At 49.0% G+C, this 14,130-nt stretch overlaps 1 protein-coding gene across 1 annotated transcript in view; it reads right to left on the bottom strand.

Annotated features, from left to right (window-relative positions):
* Nucleotides 1-14,130, bottom strand: part of LOC141112392 (transmembrane protein 272-like) — a 190,469-nt gene that overhangs the window by 63,393 nt on the left and 112,946 nt on the right. Inside the window, exon 5 of the mRNA XM_073605195.1 lies at nt 6,069-6,216. Coding sequence (XP_073461296.1) covers nt 6,069-6,216 — 148 coding nt within the window. The remainder of the gene's footprint in view (nt 1-6,068; nt 6,217-14,130) is intronic.

Below are 14,130 nucleotides of genomic sequence, written 5' to 3'. Positions count from 1 at the left end.
GAGGAGAATGGGGGGGAACAGAGGAGAATGGGGGGAATAGAGGAGCATGTGGGTGAACAGAGGAGAATGGGGGAGCCAGAGGAGAATAGGGGGCAGAGGAGCATGTGGGGGAACAGAGGAGAATGGGGGAATAGAGGAGAATGTGTGGGAGCAGAGGAGAATGGGGGGGGACAGAGGAGCATGGGGGGAACAGAGGAGAATGGGGGGAAGAGATGAGCATGTGGGGGACCAGATGAGCATGTGGGGGACAAGAGGAGCATGTGGGGGACCAGATGAGCATGGGGGGATCAGAGGAGAATGGGGGGAACAGAGCAGAATGGGGGATAGAGGAGCATGTGGGAGAACAGAGCAGAATGGGGGAACAGAGAAGCATGTGGGGGAACAGAGGAGAATGGGGGGGCAACAGAGGAGCATGTGGGGGAACAGAGGAGAATAAGGGGGGCAGAGGAGCATGTGGGGGAATAGAGGAGAATGGGGGGAACAGAGGAGAATGGGGGAAATAGAGGAGCATGTGGGGGGACAGAGGAGAATGGGGGGGCAACAGAGGAGCATGTGGGGGAACAGAGGAGAATGAGGGGGGGCAACAGAGGAGCATGTGGTGGAACAGAGGAGAATCGGGGAGGGGGACAGAGGAGAATGTGGGGGAACAGAGGAGCATGGGGGAGCAGAGGAGAATGTGGGGGAACAGAGAAGAATGGGGGAGGGGGGCAATGAAACATGTTGGGGCAGAGGAGCATGTGGGGGAACATAATGAGAATAGGGGGGACAGAGAAGCATGTGGGGGAATAGAGGAGAATGGGGAGGACAGAGAAGAATGGGGGAATAGAGGAGCATGTGGGGGAACAGAGGAGAATGGGGGATGCATGGACAGAGGAGCATGTGGGGAACAGAGGAGAATGGGGGGAATAGATGAGCATGTGGGGGAACACAGGAGAATGGGGGGGCAGAGGAGCATGTGGGGAAACCTAGGAGAATGGGGGGGGCAGATGAGCATGGGGGAAAAGCTGAGAATGGGGGGGCAAAGGAGAATGGGGGTATAGAGGAGCATTTGTGGGAACAGAGGAGAATGGGGGGGGGGCAGAGGAGCAGGTGGGGGAACAGAGGAGAATAGGGGGGAACAGAGGAGCATGTGGGAGAACAGAGGAGAATGGGGGGGATAGAGAATGGGGAACAGAGGAGAATGGTCGGGACAGAGAAGCAAGTGGGAGAATAGAGGAAAATTAGGGGGGGCAGAGGAGCATGTGGGGGAACAGAGGAGAATGGGGGGAATAGAGGAGAATGGGGGAATAGAGGAGCATGTGGGGCAACAGGGGAGAATAGGGTGAACAGAGGAGAATGGGGGAACCAGAGGAGAATAGGGGGGGGCAGAGGAGAATGGGGGGAGAATAGCATGTGGGGGAACAGAGGAGAATAGGGGGGAACAGAGGAGAATGGGGGAATAGAGGAGCATGTGGGGGAACAGAGGAGAATGGGGGGAAGAGAGGAGCATGTGTGGGACCAGAGGAGCATGTGGGGGACCAGATGAGCACGGGGGAACAGAGGATAATGGAGGAACAGAGGGTAATGGGGGGATTAGAGAAGAATGGGGGGATAGAGGAGCATGTGGGAGAACAGAGCAGAATGGGGGGAACAGAGAAGCATTGGAGGGAACAGAGGAGAATGGGGGGAAACAGAGAAGCATGTGGGAGAACAGAGGAGAACGGGGGGACAGAGGAGCATGTGTGGGAACAGAGGAGAATGGGGGGGCAACAGAGGAGCATGTGGGGGAAGAGAGGAGAATGAGGGGGGCAGAGGAGCATGTGGGGGAACAGAGGAGAATGGGGGGAATAGAGGAGCATGTGGGGGGACAGAGGAGAATGGAGGGGCAGAGGAGAATGAGGGAATAGAAGAGCGTGTGGGGAATAAAAGGAGAATGGGGGGGCAGAGGAGGATGGCGGGGAACAGAGGAGAATGGGGGGGAACAGGGGAGCATGTGGGGGAACAGAGAATGTGGGGGGAACAGAGGAGCATGAAACAGAGGAGAATAGGGGGGGGACAGAGGAGCATGGGGGGAACAGAGGAGAATGTGGAGGGGGGGGACAGAGGAGCATGGGGGGACAGAGGAGTATGTGGGGGAACAGAGGAGCATGTAGTGGAACAGAGGATCAAGTGGGGGAACAGAGGAGCATGTGGGGGGACAGAGGTGAATGGGGGGAACAAAGAAGAATGAGTGGAATAGAGGAGCATATGGGGGAACAGAGTAGAATGGGGGGAACAGAGGAGCATGGGGGGAACAGGGGAACATGGGTGGGCAGAGGAGCATGGGGGGAACAGAGGAGAATGGGGGGAACAGAGGAGAATGGGGGGGCAGAGGAGCATGGGGGGGCAGAGGAGCATGGGGGGGACAGAGGAGCATGGGGGATAGAGTAGAATGGGGGAACAGAGGAGAATGGGGTGAACAGAGGAGCATGTGGGGGAACAGAGGAGAATGGGCAGGAACAGAGGAGAATGTGGGGGGGACAGAGGAGCATGTGGGGAATAGAGGAGAATGGGGGAACAGGGGAGCATGTGGGGTAACAGAGGAGAATGTGGGGGGGACAGCGGAGCATGTGGGGGAACAAAGGAGAATGGGGGGGACAGAGGCACATGGGGGGAACAGAGAAGCATGTGGGGGAACAGAGGAGCATGTGGGGGAACAGAGGAGAATGGGGGGAACAGAGGAGAATGTGGGGAACAGAGGAGCATTGGGGGAACAGAGGAGCATGGGGTAACAGAGGAGAAAGGGGGGAAACAGAGGAGAATGGGAGGGAACAGAGGAGAATGGGGGGGAACAGAGGAGCATGTGGGGGAACAGAGGTGAATGGGGGGAACAAAGGAGAATGAGGGGAATAGGGGAGCATGTGGGGGAACAGAGGAGAGTGAGGGGAACAGAGGAGAATGGGGGGAACAGAGGAGCATGGGGGGGGCAGAGGAGGATGGGGGAACAGAGGAGAATGGGGGGAACAGAGGAACATGGGGGGCAGAGGAGCATGGGGGGAACAGAGGAGAACAGGGGGGGGGACAGAGGAGAATGGGGGGGACAGAGAAGCATCTGGGGATCAGAGGAGAATGAATGTGGTGGGGAACAGAGAAGCATCTGGGGAACAGAGGAGAATGGGGGGGAACAGAGGAGCATGTGGGTGAACAGAGATGAATGGGGAGGAACAAAGGAGAATGGGTGGAATAGAGGAGCATGTGGGGGAACAGAGTAGAATGGGGGGGACAGAGGAGCATGTGGGGGAACAGAGAAGAGTGGGGGGAAAACAGGAGCATGTGGCGGAATAGAGGAGCACGTGGGGGTCCAGAAGCGCACAGGGGGGACAAGAGGAGCATGTCGAGGACCAAAGGAGCATGTGAGGACCAGAGGAGCATGTGGGGGACCAGAGAAGCACAGGGGGGAACAGAGGAGCATGTGGAGGTCCACAAGTGCACAGGGGGGACCAGAGGAGCATGTCAAGGACCAAAGGAGCATGTGGGGACCAGAGGAGAATGTGGGGGACCAGAGGAGAATGTGGGGGACCAGAGAAGCACAGGGGGGAACAGAGGAGCACGTGGGGGAACAGAGGAGCATGTGGGGGAACAGAGGAGAATGGGGGGGAACAGAGGAGAATGGGGGGAACAGAGGAGCATGGGGGAACAGAGGAGAATGGGGGGGAACAGAGGAGAAAAGGAGGGAACAGAGGAGAATGGGAGGGGAACAGAGGAGCATGTGGGGGAACAGAGGAGAGTGAGGAGAACAGAGGAGAATGGGGAGAACAGAGGAGAATGGGGGGAAAAGAGAAGCATCTGGGGAACAGAGGAGAATGCGGGGGGGGACAGAAAAGCATCTGGGGAACAGAGGAGAATGGAGAGGGAGCAGAGGAGCATGTGGGGGAACAGAGGTGAATGGGGAAGAAAAAAGGAGAATGGGCGGAACAGAGGCGCATGTGGGGGAACAGAGGAGAATGGGGGGGACAGAGGAGCATATGGGGGAACAGAGGAGAATAGGGGGAATAGAGGAGCATATGGGGGAACAGAGGTGAATGGAGAGGAACAAAGGAGAATAGGCAGAACAGAGGAGCATGTGAGGGAACAGAGGAGAATGGGGGGGATAGGGGAGCATGTGGAGGAACAGAGAAGAGTGGGGGGAACAGAGGAGAATGGGGGGAATAGAGGAGCATTAGGGGGAACAGAGGAGAATGGGGGGGAACAGAGGAGCATGTGGGGGGAAAACAGGAGCATGTGGGGGAATAGAGGAGCACATGGGGGTCCAGAAGCGCACAGGGGGGACCAGAGGAGCATGTCGAGGACCAAAGGAGCATGTGAGGACCAGAGGAGCATGTGGGGGACCAGAGGAGCACAGGGGGACCAGAGAAGCACAGGGGGGGGGAACAGAGGAGCATGTAGCTGGCCATCTAAGACCTGTCCTAGCTTGCTAATAGAGGAGCATGTGGGGGAACAGAGGAGGATGGGGGGAACAGAGGAGTATGTGGGGGCAAAACAGGAGCATGTGGGGGAATAGAGGAGCATGTGGGGGTCCAGAAGCACACAGGGAGGACCAAAGGGGCATGTGGGGACCAGAGAAGCACAGGGGGGACCAGAGGAGCACGTGGGGGACCAGAGGAACACAGGGGGGACCAGAGGAGCATATGGAGGACCAGAGGAGCATGTGGGGGACCAGAGGTGCACAGGGGATTCCGAGGAGCATAGGGGGGACCAGATGAGCATGGTGGGACCGGAGGAGCATGTGGGGGGCCAGAGGAGCACAGGGGGGCAGAGGAGCATGTGGGGGACCAGAGGAGCATGTGGAGGACCAGAGGAGCATGTGGGGGACCAGATGAGGATCAGGGGGACCAGAGGATCAGGGGGACCAGAGGAGCACAGGGGATCCAGAGGAGCATGTGGGGGACCAGAGGAGCATATGGGGGACCAGAGGAGCACAGGGGGGACCAGAGGAGCATGGGAGACCAGAGGAGCACAGGGGGAACAGAGGAGCACGTGGGGGACCAGGGAGCACGGGGGGACCAGGGGAGCATGTGGTGGTACCAGAGGAGCAGGGGGGACCAGAGGAGCATGGGGGGGACAAGGGGAGCACGGGGGGGACCAGAGGAGCAGGGGATTTTGTACCGTGAAGAGCCACTTTAAAGTAGAATTCAAGCATAAACCTAACTAGCTTTTTAAAAATGGCCCCTCCTAATGCCAATGTTGACTAACCCTACTTTCAGCCCACTCTGGTCCGATCATGTGATCTCTCCTGTGTATGCATAAGTGAGGAGGGAGCGCCGACAATGGCTGGGACATAGAAACCTATGGGTGACAACCCCTGCTTACCTGGTGGTCTGTTTAGCACATCTCAGGTACCCACCCAGCAGATCCAGCGCTGTCCAGCTGAGAACCTCTTCTCACCTGGTAAAGCTCAGTCCCATGACTCCATGTTTTACTGTGATGTCATTGATAGTCTACTAGCTGTTCCAAATTCAGCCAGCACACCCTCCAATTACACTGATAGGTCCACCACTCCTCCTTTCCTGAATGAAAAGCTATGTCTCCTGGGATATGAAACGTCCATATACAGGGGAGCATAAAGCAAGTCATTCGCCTAGGAGTGTGACATGTGGGGGGGGGGGGGGGGGGCAAACATTTTCTTAATAGAAAAAATAAAAATAAAAGTAATAATAAGCTTGTTATACATATAGAGGACTGGAGGAGAGATAGAGCGGAGAGATAAAGTTTTGTAGAGTGAAGAGTTGCTCCAAAGGAGAATTCCAGCATAAACCTAACCAGGCCCTGACAGAAAATAATAATGCTCTTAATTCAGCCCTGATGGATCCTAGGTACAGACCCTACAAAGGGGTCTAATTTCTTTCACAGATCACAAAAGGTACAAGAACTTCAGAACTGTACAGTTATTTCATTTATTTTTATTTATTTTTTATTTCAGAATTTTTATCTTTTTATATTCCAAAAACGCTTTTTTATTTAGTCAGAAACAGAGTATACACATTGAAATAGGTTCTCGGATAAAGCATTTCCAGTATAAAATATACTATAGATATAGATATGGTACTTACCTTTCAGAGTTAGAGTAACAGAAGTAATAGATACATGCCACCCATAATATAATCCATTCAAAGGTAATTATGCCATACGCAAACAAGTAAAGGTTTCGAGCACACTTTCCATCTTTTTGATCAAACATACTAAAAACCCAAAAGCTTCCTGGAAAAAAAGTTTAAACAAGTGTAGATTAAATAATGCTTACACTGGTTTAAGTTACAATCAACAGCAAGTGTTTTTTATTATTATTTATTCATTAACCAGAATTTGTCTTCTTAATTGCAAGTTGTACCTTGCTGATTTCTCCTGCATACAGCTCAGTATATAATATCATGGTGCTGATGGTAATGGTTGCCTCACAACACTACATTCAAAGCTTTATACAATAAAAAAAAGTGTTACAGCTTTGCACATTGTGGCCTAATACTTCACAGTATGGGATGCACTTACAGTTCATTTTTTTTGCAGAGGTTTTTTCATTTTGAGTGGGGGGTCCAAAAAGACCCCCCACCTAGTCTGAATTACTGTGGGACCTGTAACATGCTATAAGAAAAGGTGGGTGAACTTCTTTCTTGTCCCCACATGTTAAATTTTTTTTTCTGTGGTCCCTTTCCAGCTGCATTCCCATAGAGTTGAACCACTAGTGCTCTGTGCTGACAGTGGCTCCAAGCAAGAGAAACTCTCAAAATGACACCCAGAAGCACATTGCACTACATCTTACATAGCACATTTTTTTATTAGGCCTTATACAAACAAGCAAGTACTTGGAAATGGTGTTACAAAAAATCCTCTTTGGATGAGATCTGAGACCAAGATTATTATTGCCATTTTTAATAAAAATTCACGTATCATCATCAGTAAATAATTAAATAAAAATAGATAAATCAGCCAATATTCTGAAGGTGTTGGGTGCCCAAGTCTTCTTTTGAGGGCCCTGGGTCCCATAAGCATCAACTGTTTCTGGAATCCCAAGAATCCTTACTGAACTATTTTCCCCAAATTTTATTTAAAGAAAGCTTAACCAGTTTAACAATGGATAACGACTAATGATGTTATTCCAGTGCATGCGCACAGGAGTTCCATTGTTCCCGAAATCTGTAAAATAAGAATCAGATGTGGTATACACTGCCCTGCACATGTGCCAAAGTAAGTGTACTAGGGCTGCAACTAACGATTATTTTCATAATCGATTAGTTGGCCAATTATTGTTTCGATTAATCGGTTAATAACCTTGAAAAAAAAAAGTGTGGTGTATAATTTAGTTAATATGTGAAGTTTTAAAAAAGGCAATTTATTCTTAAATATCTCTATGCAGTGGTAAATAAAAATAACCAACTACCGTATTTATCGGCGTATAACACGCACTTTTTTCCCCTTAAAATCAGGGGAAAATCGCGGGTGCGTGTTATACGCCGATCACCTGCGATCCCCCGCCGACAGATCTAAAAAAATCGCTGACCGCGTTTTGAAAATGGTGCCGCCGGCGCCGAAATACACAGAGCCGGTCCTCGGCTCTTCTCGGCCACTTTCGGCTTCACTCGCCGCCGCCCGAACCAAGCCGAGTGTACTCAGCTAGGTTCGGATAGCTCCGCTCACAGTCACGCCCATCCCGGGCGGGACTACGAGTGGAGCCGAAAGTGAACGAGAGCCGCCGAGAAGAGCCGAGGACCGGCTCTGTGTATTTCGGCGCCGGCGGCACCATTTTCAAATCGCGGTCGGCGATTTTGAAGCCCAGGATGGCAGGGGATCACTGGGGAAGGCTACACTGGGGAAGGCTGCACTGGGGAAGGCTGCACTGACAAGGCTGCACTAACAAGACTGCACTGGGGCAAGGCTGCATTGGGGAAGGCTGCACTGACAATGCTGCACTGAGGAAGGCTGCACTGGGGAAGGCTGCACTGACAATGCTGCACTGGGGAAGGCTGCACTAGGGAAGGCTGCACTGGGGAAGGCTGCACTGACAATGCTGCACTGGGGAAGGCTGCACTGGGGAAGGCTGCACTGACAAGGCTGCACTGACATGGCTGCACTGTGGCAAGGCTGCACTGAGAAGGCTGCAATGATGGGCATTTAAATGTAAGTTTTTTTCCCTTCAACTTCCCTCCTAAAAGTTTTTTTTCCTTAAAATTCCCTCCTAAATTGGGGTGCGTGTTATACGCCGATAAATACGGTATATGGTTAGGGAGCAAAATATCTAATCCACTCTGAGAATAACAGACAGAAGAGATATACTGTATATACTATTAGAGGAGAGATAACAATGTTCATTCGATTTTCTAATCGTTAGTGGGGTCAAATCTACGTTCATTTTCAACCACAGTGATGGGAAAATTTGGAAATAGAAAACTTCTTGGTGAAAGAAATTATCAGACAGTGTATGTGGTTTTCGTTCAGAAATTGCAATTATTTTAAAAACAGAATGTTAAAAACAAGTGAAAATTTCAAACATTCTTTCATTCATCGAATGTACAAAGATTTTTCGTCTGAATATTCTCATCTGAAAATTGATCGGTGTGGCCAGCATAAGGCTTGGTACACACCTATGCAGTTTGCTTTTGATCTGTTTCTGCAGTGCTCTTTGCTGTGCGTTTTGATTTTTGCGCAGGTGATTTTGCTGCGATTTGCGTTTTTGCGTTTTGTTGGCCAATTTGTTGTTGGGCAGATTAAAAAACACCAGTTGCTGCAAAAATGCATTACATGCTTTTCTGCAGCTTCTCCATTGAAGTATATTGAAACAAAAAAGCACTGTTTTGTGTTAAAAAAAAGTCACTGACGCTTTCCAAGTACGCAGCAGCTGAAAAAGCATAGATGTGAACGTGTCCCATAGGAAACCATGTAAATGAACTGTAGTCCGTTTCTGAAAAAAGCACCAAAAAACACATAGATGTGAACCAGGTCTAAGACATTTAGTAACATAATGGGGTTAAAAAAACTAATATTAGCCCTTTATAGTACAAAAAAAGCAAAAAATCACTACTGTAAGGGGTTCATTTTTTTTTACTGTAGAACTGAGAGAGAAATAGTTACAGTAGCGATTATTTGCTCTTTTTGTACTATAAAGGGCTCATTTTAGTTTTTTTTTTAACCACATTATGTTACTGGCCGATTAATCGATTATGAAAATAGTAATCGATTAATTTCATAATCGATTAGTTGTCGATTAATCGATTAGTTGTTTCAGCCCTAAAGTGTACACTAAATAAAAAACTGATAGAAGCAAGAGAGAGCTTTTTTTTTGCAGAAGATAATTTGTTAGTATCTTCTGCCAAATGACTCCACTTTCCCCATATGGCCATATTATCTCCCAGGCATCTTACTCTATATTCAGTCAGAGCTAGAAGCTTTTTCTTGGTGGCATGCTAATAACTTTATTACCCTCTCCTCCTTCCAAGTAGGCTCAACTCAATTCTCTAAGAACTGGGACACTATGTTGGATAATATACACAAATGCACAAGGTCATTATCGGTCAGGAAGACTGCTCTCAAACTACACACCAGATGGTTTTATACACCCTTCAAACTTCAGGTTATATACACTGGAGTCTCAGAGTTGTGCTTCCATGGACGCCCAGTTTTTGGGTCTCTAAATCATATTTTCTGGGACTGGGAGAAATTGACTCCGGTGTGGAGTAAAATCTCAACAATAGACTCCAAAATCTCAGTTCTATCACTTGTGCTGTTTATGTGCCTTCTTTGTGCTCCTTTTTCAGGTGTTTTACGCTGGGAGGAAAGACTCATCCATACTATATTGGGTTGCAACATTGTGGGCTATTGCTTTGCAATTGAAATCTCATTCTCTTTGATTATGGAGAAGATTGATACTGTTATGTTAATCTTAAGGATTTTTTATACCTTACAGAATAATATGTTGCAGTTCTCTGCTAAGTGGGACATCTGGATTTCTAAACATCACACTTTCCCCTAAACATCTTTCAGTACAGCCACCTGAGAGACCTTGGCTCCTCCCCTCTTTAGGAAACACCACGCCAGCCTTCTATAAATTTCCTCCCCCCCTGCTGGCTCCTCAGTTATTTGTGTTTCCTCCAGAGGGGAGACACCACTGGAACCAAGCCAGGAGAGCCTCAGGGCTCAAGCAGCATGTCCTAAAAGAGGAGTAGAGACTCCTTGGACAAACCAGAGAAGCATTTGTTGTGCAGTTTCTGGACCCAGCTATGAGGCACAGCACTAACCTGGTTAAAGATTTCTTTTTCTTATTGTACCCCCGCATCCCTGAGCGCAGGTGGAGGTCGGGGGGGTGCCTTTTCAGCACCTAGCGCGGTGGAATAAAGTGCTGGTCCAGCAGTCCCATACCCTCAGCAGCGTGTGGTAGCAGCAATACAAACCACGCCAGGTATTGGGACTGCACGGCCTGTGGTGGGTGACGTCATGTCCGGCCGAAGGGGAGTGCACTATAAATCAGGTCCTCAGAGAGCTTGCGTTGACCCTCCTGCATGCCCTGCAATTTGGTGGCAGCCATGCAGGCAAAGGCCTCTTCAGGAGTGGGTAAGGCTCGGAGGGACGCAGAAGCCTCCTGGATCAGCCTGTACGCTGAATCCTGCATGGGACTCGGAGTCGTCTTCCTGGCTCGTTTATGTGGCAGGCGGAGGGGAGGGACCTGAGACTCAGTCAGGCTGCGACTGGTCCCAGGCTTCTCTTGGCTGACACTTAGCCCCGCCTCCTCCTGGCTGCCACTAATCCCCACCTCCTGGCTGCCACTAATCCCCGCCTCCTCCTGACTGCCACATTCCACAACCTCCTCCTGGCTGAGGTCTTCCTGTATATGAAAAAGGGACATAGTTTTAGTATTGTTTTCATCAATCACACACAATTTTCACCTCCTGACTGCTGCAAATTGAATGTTAACAAATATAACAATACAACAATTTTGGGTGCCCACTACTGTCTATTGATATGTAAAACACTTTTTTCAATCAGCAATTAGTGATCAATAATAACATCTAGTAAACATCATTTCTTTATTGACTAGAAATCTGTATTAGAATGCTATACCTGACTCCAGCTGGGCTCCTCCACTTCTTCCTGGCTGGAAGGCCCAGGTTGGACATCGGAAGCCTCAGCTGGGGTGGAAGGAAGCGTGGAAGGAAGAGTGGAGAGGGATTCCCTGACTTCAGTGTGGTCTGACAGAAATCGCAGTCTCTCATAGTACCACAGCCTGGGGACATAAACGTCATCTGCTGCAGCTCCGGATCTCTGGGAATCTGTGACCTTCTTGCGCTCCCTAAGATAAGTGCTCCTCAGGCCACCAATTTTAGTTTTTAAATAAGGGATGGTTGCTGTGGGGACCACCGGCGTCACCAACTCCAGCAGTTTCTCCAGCGCTGCCTGCCTCTTCTGTTTGTGGTTATAGTGGGGGTGTCTCACCTGCCACAGACAGGGCAGCTCCCTGAACTTGTCTATGAACAGGGGCAGGAAATTGTGGTCGTTGAACCCATCCATTTTCTCTGCAAGACACAACACAAGACAAACCCTAATGTCAGGCCAAACTCTCCTAATCTTGTTACAATATAGGCTTCCATTTCGAAGCAGTATAGGCGCAAGTTTAGATCTTACCTTCGTTATCACGATCGGCATCTCCGATGCTCCTTCCTCCGCTCACAGATCGTACGTAAGACGCGCGTGTGTTACGCTTTATACACACTGCGCATGCGTATAACTCCGCCCGCCCCTGACGTTCTTTCTAGTCTATTCCCCGCCCCTTTTCGTTCGGCGCAGTGGGGGAAGAGCACATGGCGGATAGACAGCAGGTGCGTGCTAATTGTAGCAACGAGGAGGAGGAGGAGGAGGAAAGGCCGGAGCCTGAAACGTCCCGATCCAGAAGGAGATGTAAGGACTCAAATATGTCCTTTGGGGAGATGTTGGAGATGGTGGACATCCTAAAGAAGGCCGACTATGATGGAAAGTATGGGCCTTACCCCAACCACAATCTCAGAAAGGCCAAGATCATGGCGAAAGTGGTCAGGAGTCTGCACCGGAAATTCGGGGTACGACGATCGAAAGATCAGCTCAGGAAGCGGTGGTCGGACCTGAAATTACGAGAACATGAGCAGTACAGAAAGATCCGGAAAGTGCTGCAAAAAAGTAAGTAGTTGTGCTGTGTTCCTATTGTTTTTGTGTTTATTACGTTCGTGCTGCTCCATGTGCTTTTAGGAACTGTTGTACAGTTTAAAATGGCAACTTTCATGTTCATGGGCACATTATTCGTTCGGATCAATCATTTTTCGTTCCAAATATAAAATAACATTGTTTAGCCCATATGCATTGGCCACCATTTTGACGCCCTATACTTGTCTTAAAAGAATTGGGTTGTGTAGATGGCTTTGTTACTAGAATGAAATGCAAACTAGATTCTGTGTAAGGAGAGGACACTCAGCAGCTGTTTTCACATCTGGACACTGGAGCACTAGTGTGGGACAAAAGAACACCCTTTTTATTAGGGGGGCCACACAGGTGCTCCAGTGTATACTATAGGGGGGTCTCCATCTGTGAAGCTTGTACAAAACAGGTAAAGTATTGCAGGTTGACAAAGGGCATTAAAAAAGCAACATGTTGGAACTCTGCTAAAATAGATAATTGTACCCCACTTCCAAGCAATGTTTCATCTTTATAGTTCTGACATTAAATATCTGTGTGCTAATTATACCATTTTGTTTGACATAGGGGAGAAAAGACTCGGAGGACACCCCTCATCTGAGGAGACCAGAGCCCCCCCCCCCCCCCCCCCTCTGGAAGAAGGTGAAATCCTCCCAACACAAGCTGAGCAGGAGGAAGAAGACGTGGTGGAACTAGTCACCACAACAGGTGAGTGTCTGCAACCACAGGCTCAGATAAGAGATGGATGGCAGCATTTTTTTTAAACCAAATTTATTTTGGGGTTCCTCTCTTTTTAGGTGATCGTGAGGTTGTGGATGAAGATCCTTTCACATCCGAAAGTGCCCAGATCCTGATTGGGGAGATCATGGGGTGTAATTTACAATTGGAAATCATCAAGCAAAACATCAATGATGTTATTCCAAAATATAAAAACATCATTGATGTTTTGGGGCGAGTTTAAAACCCCTCAAAATCACTTTCTTCTTTTGTGTGCTACAATGTGCTAAATGTTTTTGTGATTTTTCCAAAAGCCAAATTTGGAGGATGCACACAGTGTGTCAACATGTGCTATCTGCCATCACGGGAGATCAATGGACACGTTTTGGGGGTGCAACCCCTTCCTCAATAATAAAGTAGCTGAGAGGAAGGGCTTGCTCCCCCAAAACACATCCCTTGATACCCCGTGATGGCAGCTAGCACATGTTGACATTGTGAAATTTGTGTGCATCTTCCAAATTTGGCTTTTCCAGGGGTGATTTCCCCCCATCTGAACGCAATATCAAACACAGTTCCTAAATACTCTTGTCTGATATTGCCTTCAAGTTCTACCAAATTTTATGAGAAAATGGGGGTTATTTCCTAAGGGCAAATCCACTTTGCACTACAAGTGCAGTTTCAGTGCAGTTGCAAGTGCACTTGTAGCGAAATGTGTTTTTGCATTTAGTAAATAACACACAACAGTGCTTTGTATAAGGTTACACAATCACGCCATTTTCTGCACTCAACACATTTCTGTCAGGGTCAGCTCAAACAAACACAAGCAGTAAATGTCCATAAAGATTTTTTTTTTTTTTTATTTGAAAAAGGCTTCACATATTGTCTGGCATATTGATAGCCCCCCTACCCGCAAAGAACTCCAGGTAGCGTAACCGGACATCACGGGCACTCAGGGAGGGCAAGCCAGGACGGCCACTTTCAAGCGCCGTCAGTGTGGTTTGATGTAGGATTCCGGCCTCAGGCCCAACTGAGCCAGCATAGTTGGCCAAATGTTTCCGTAAAAAGTTATGGAGAACACAGCACGCAAGTATTATATGGTTCAGTTTATACTTCGCCATGTGGATAGGTGTCAGAAATAGGCGGAACCGGCTGGCCAGGATTCCAAATGTGTTCTCCACCACTCTTCGGGCTCTGGCCAGCCGGTAATTAAAAACCCTCTGTTCCGGGGTGAGGGTCCTCATCGGGAAT

This window comes from Aquarana catesbeiana, linkage group LG11, assembly GCF_042186555.1.
Source record: "Aquarana catesbeiana isolate 2022-GZ linkage group LG11, ASM4218655v1, whole genome shotgun sequence".
Lineage (NCBI taxonomy): Eukaryota > Metazoa > Chordata > Amphibia > Anura > Ranidae > Aquarana > Aquarana catesbeiana.
The sequence above is the reverse complement of the archived record's forward strand: the minus strand, read 5'-3'. Positions and strand labels throughout refer to the sequence as shown.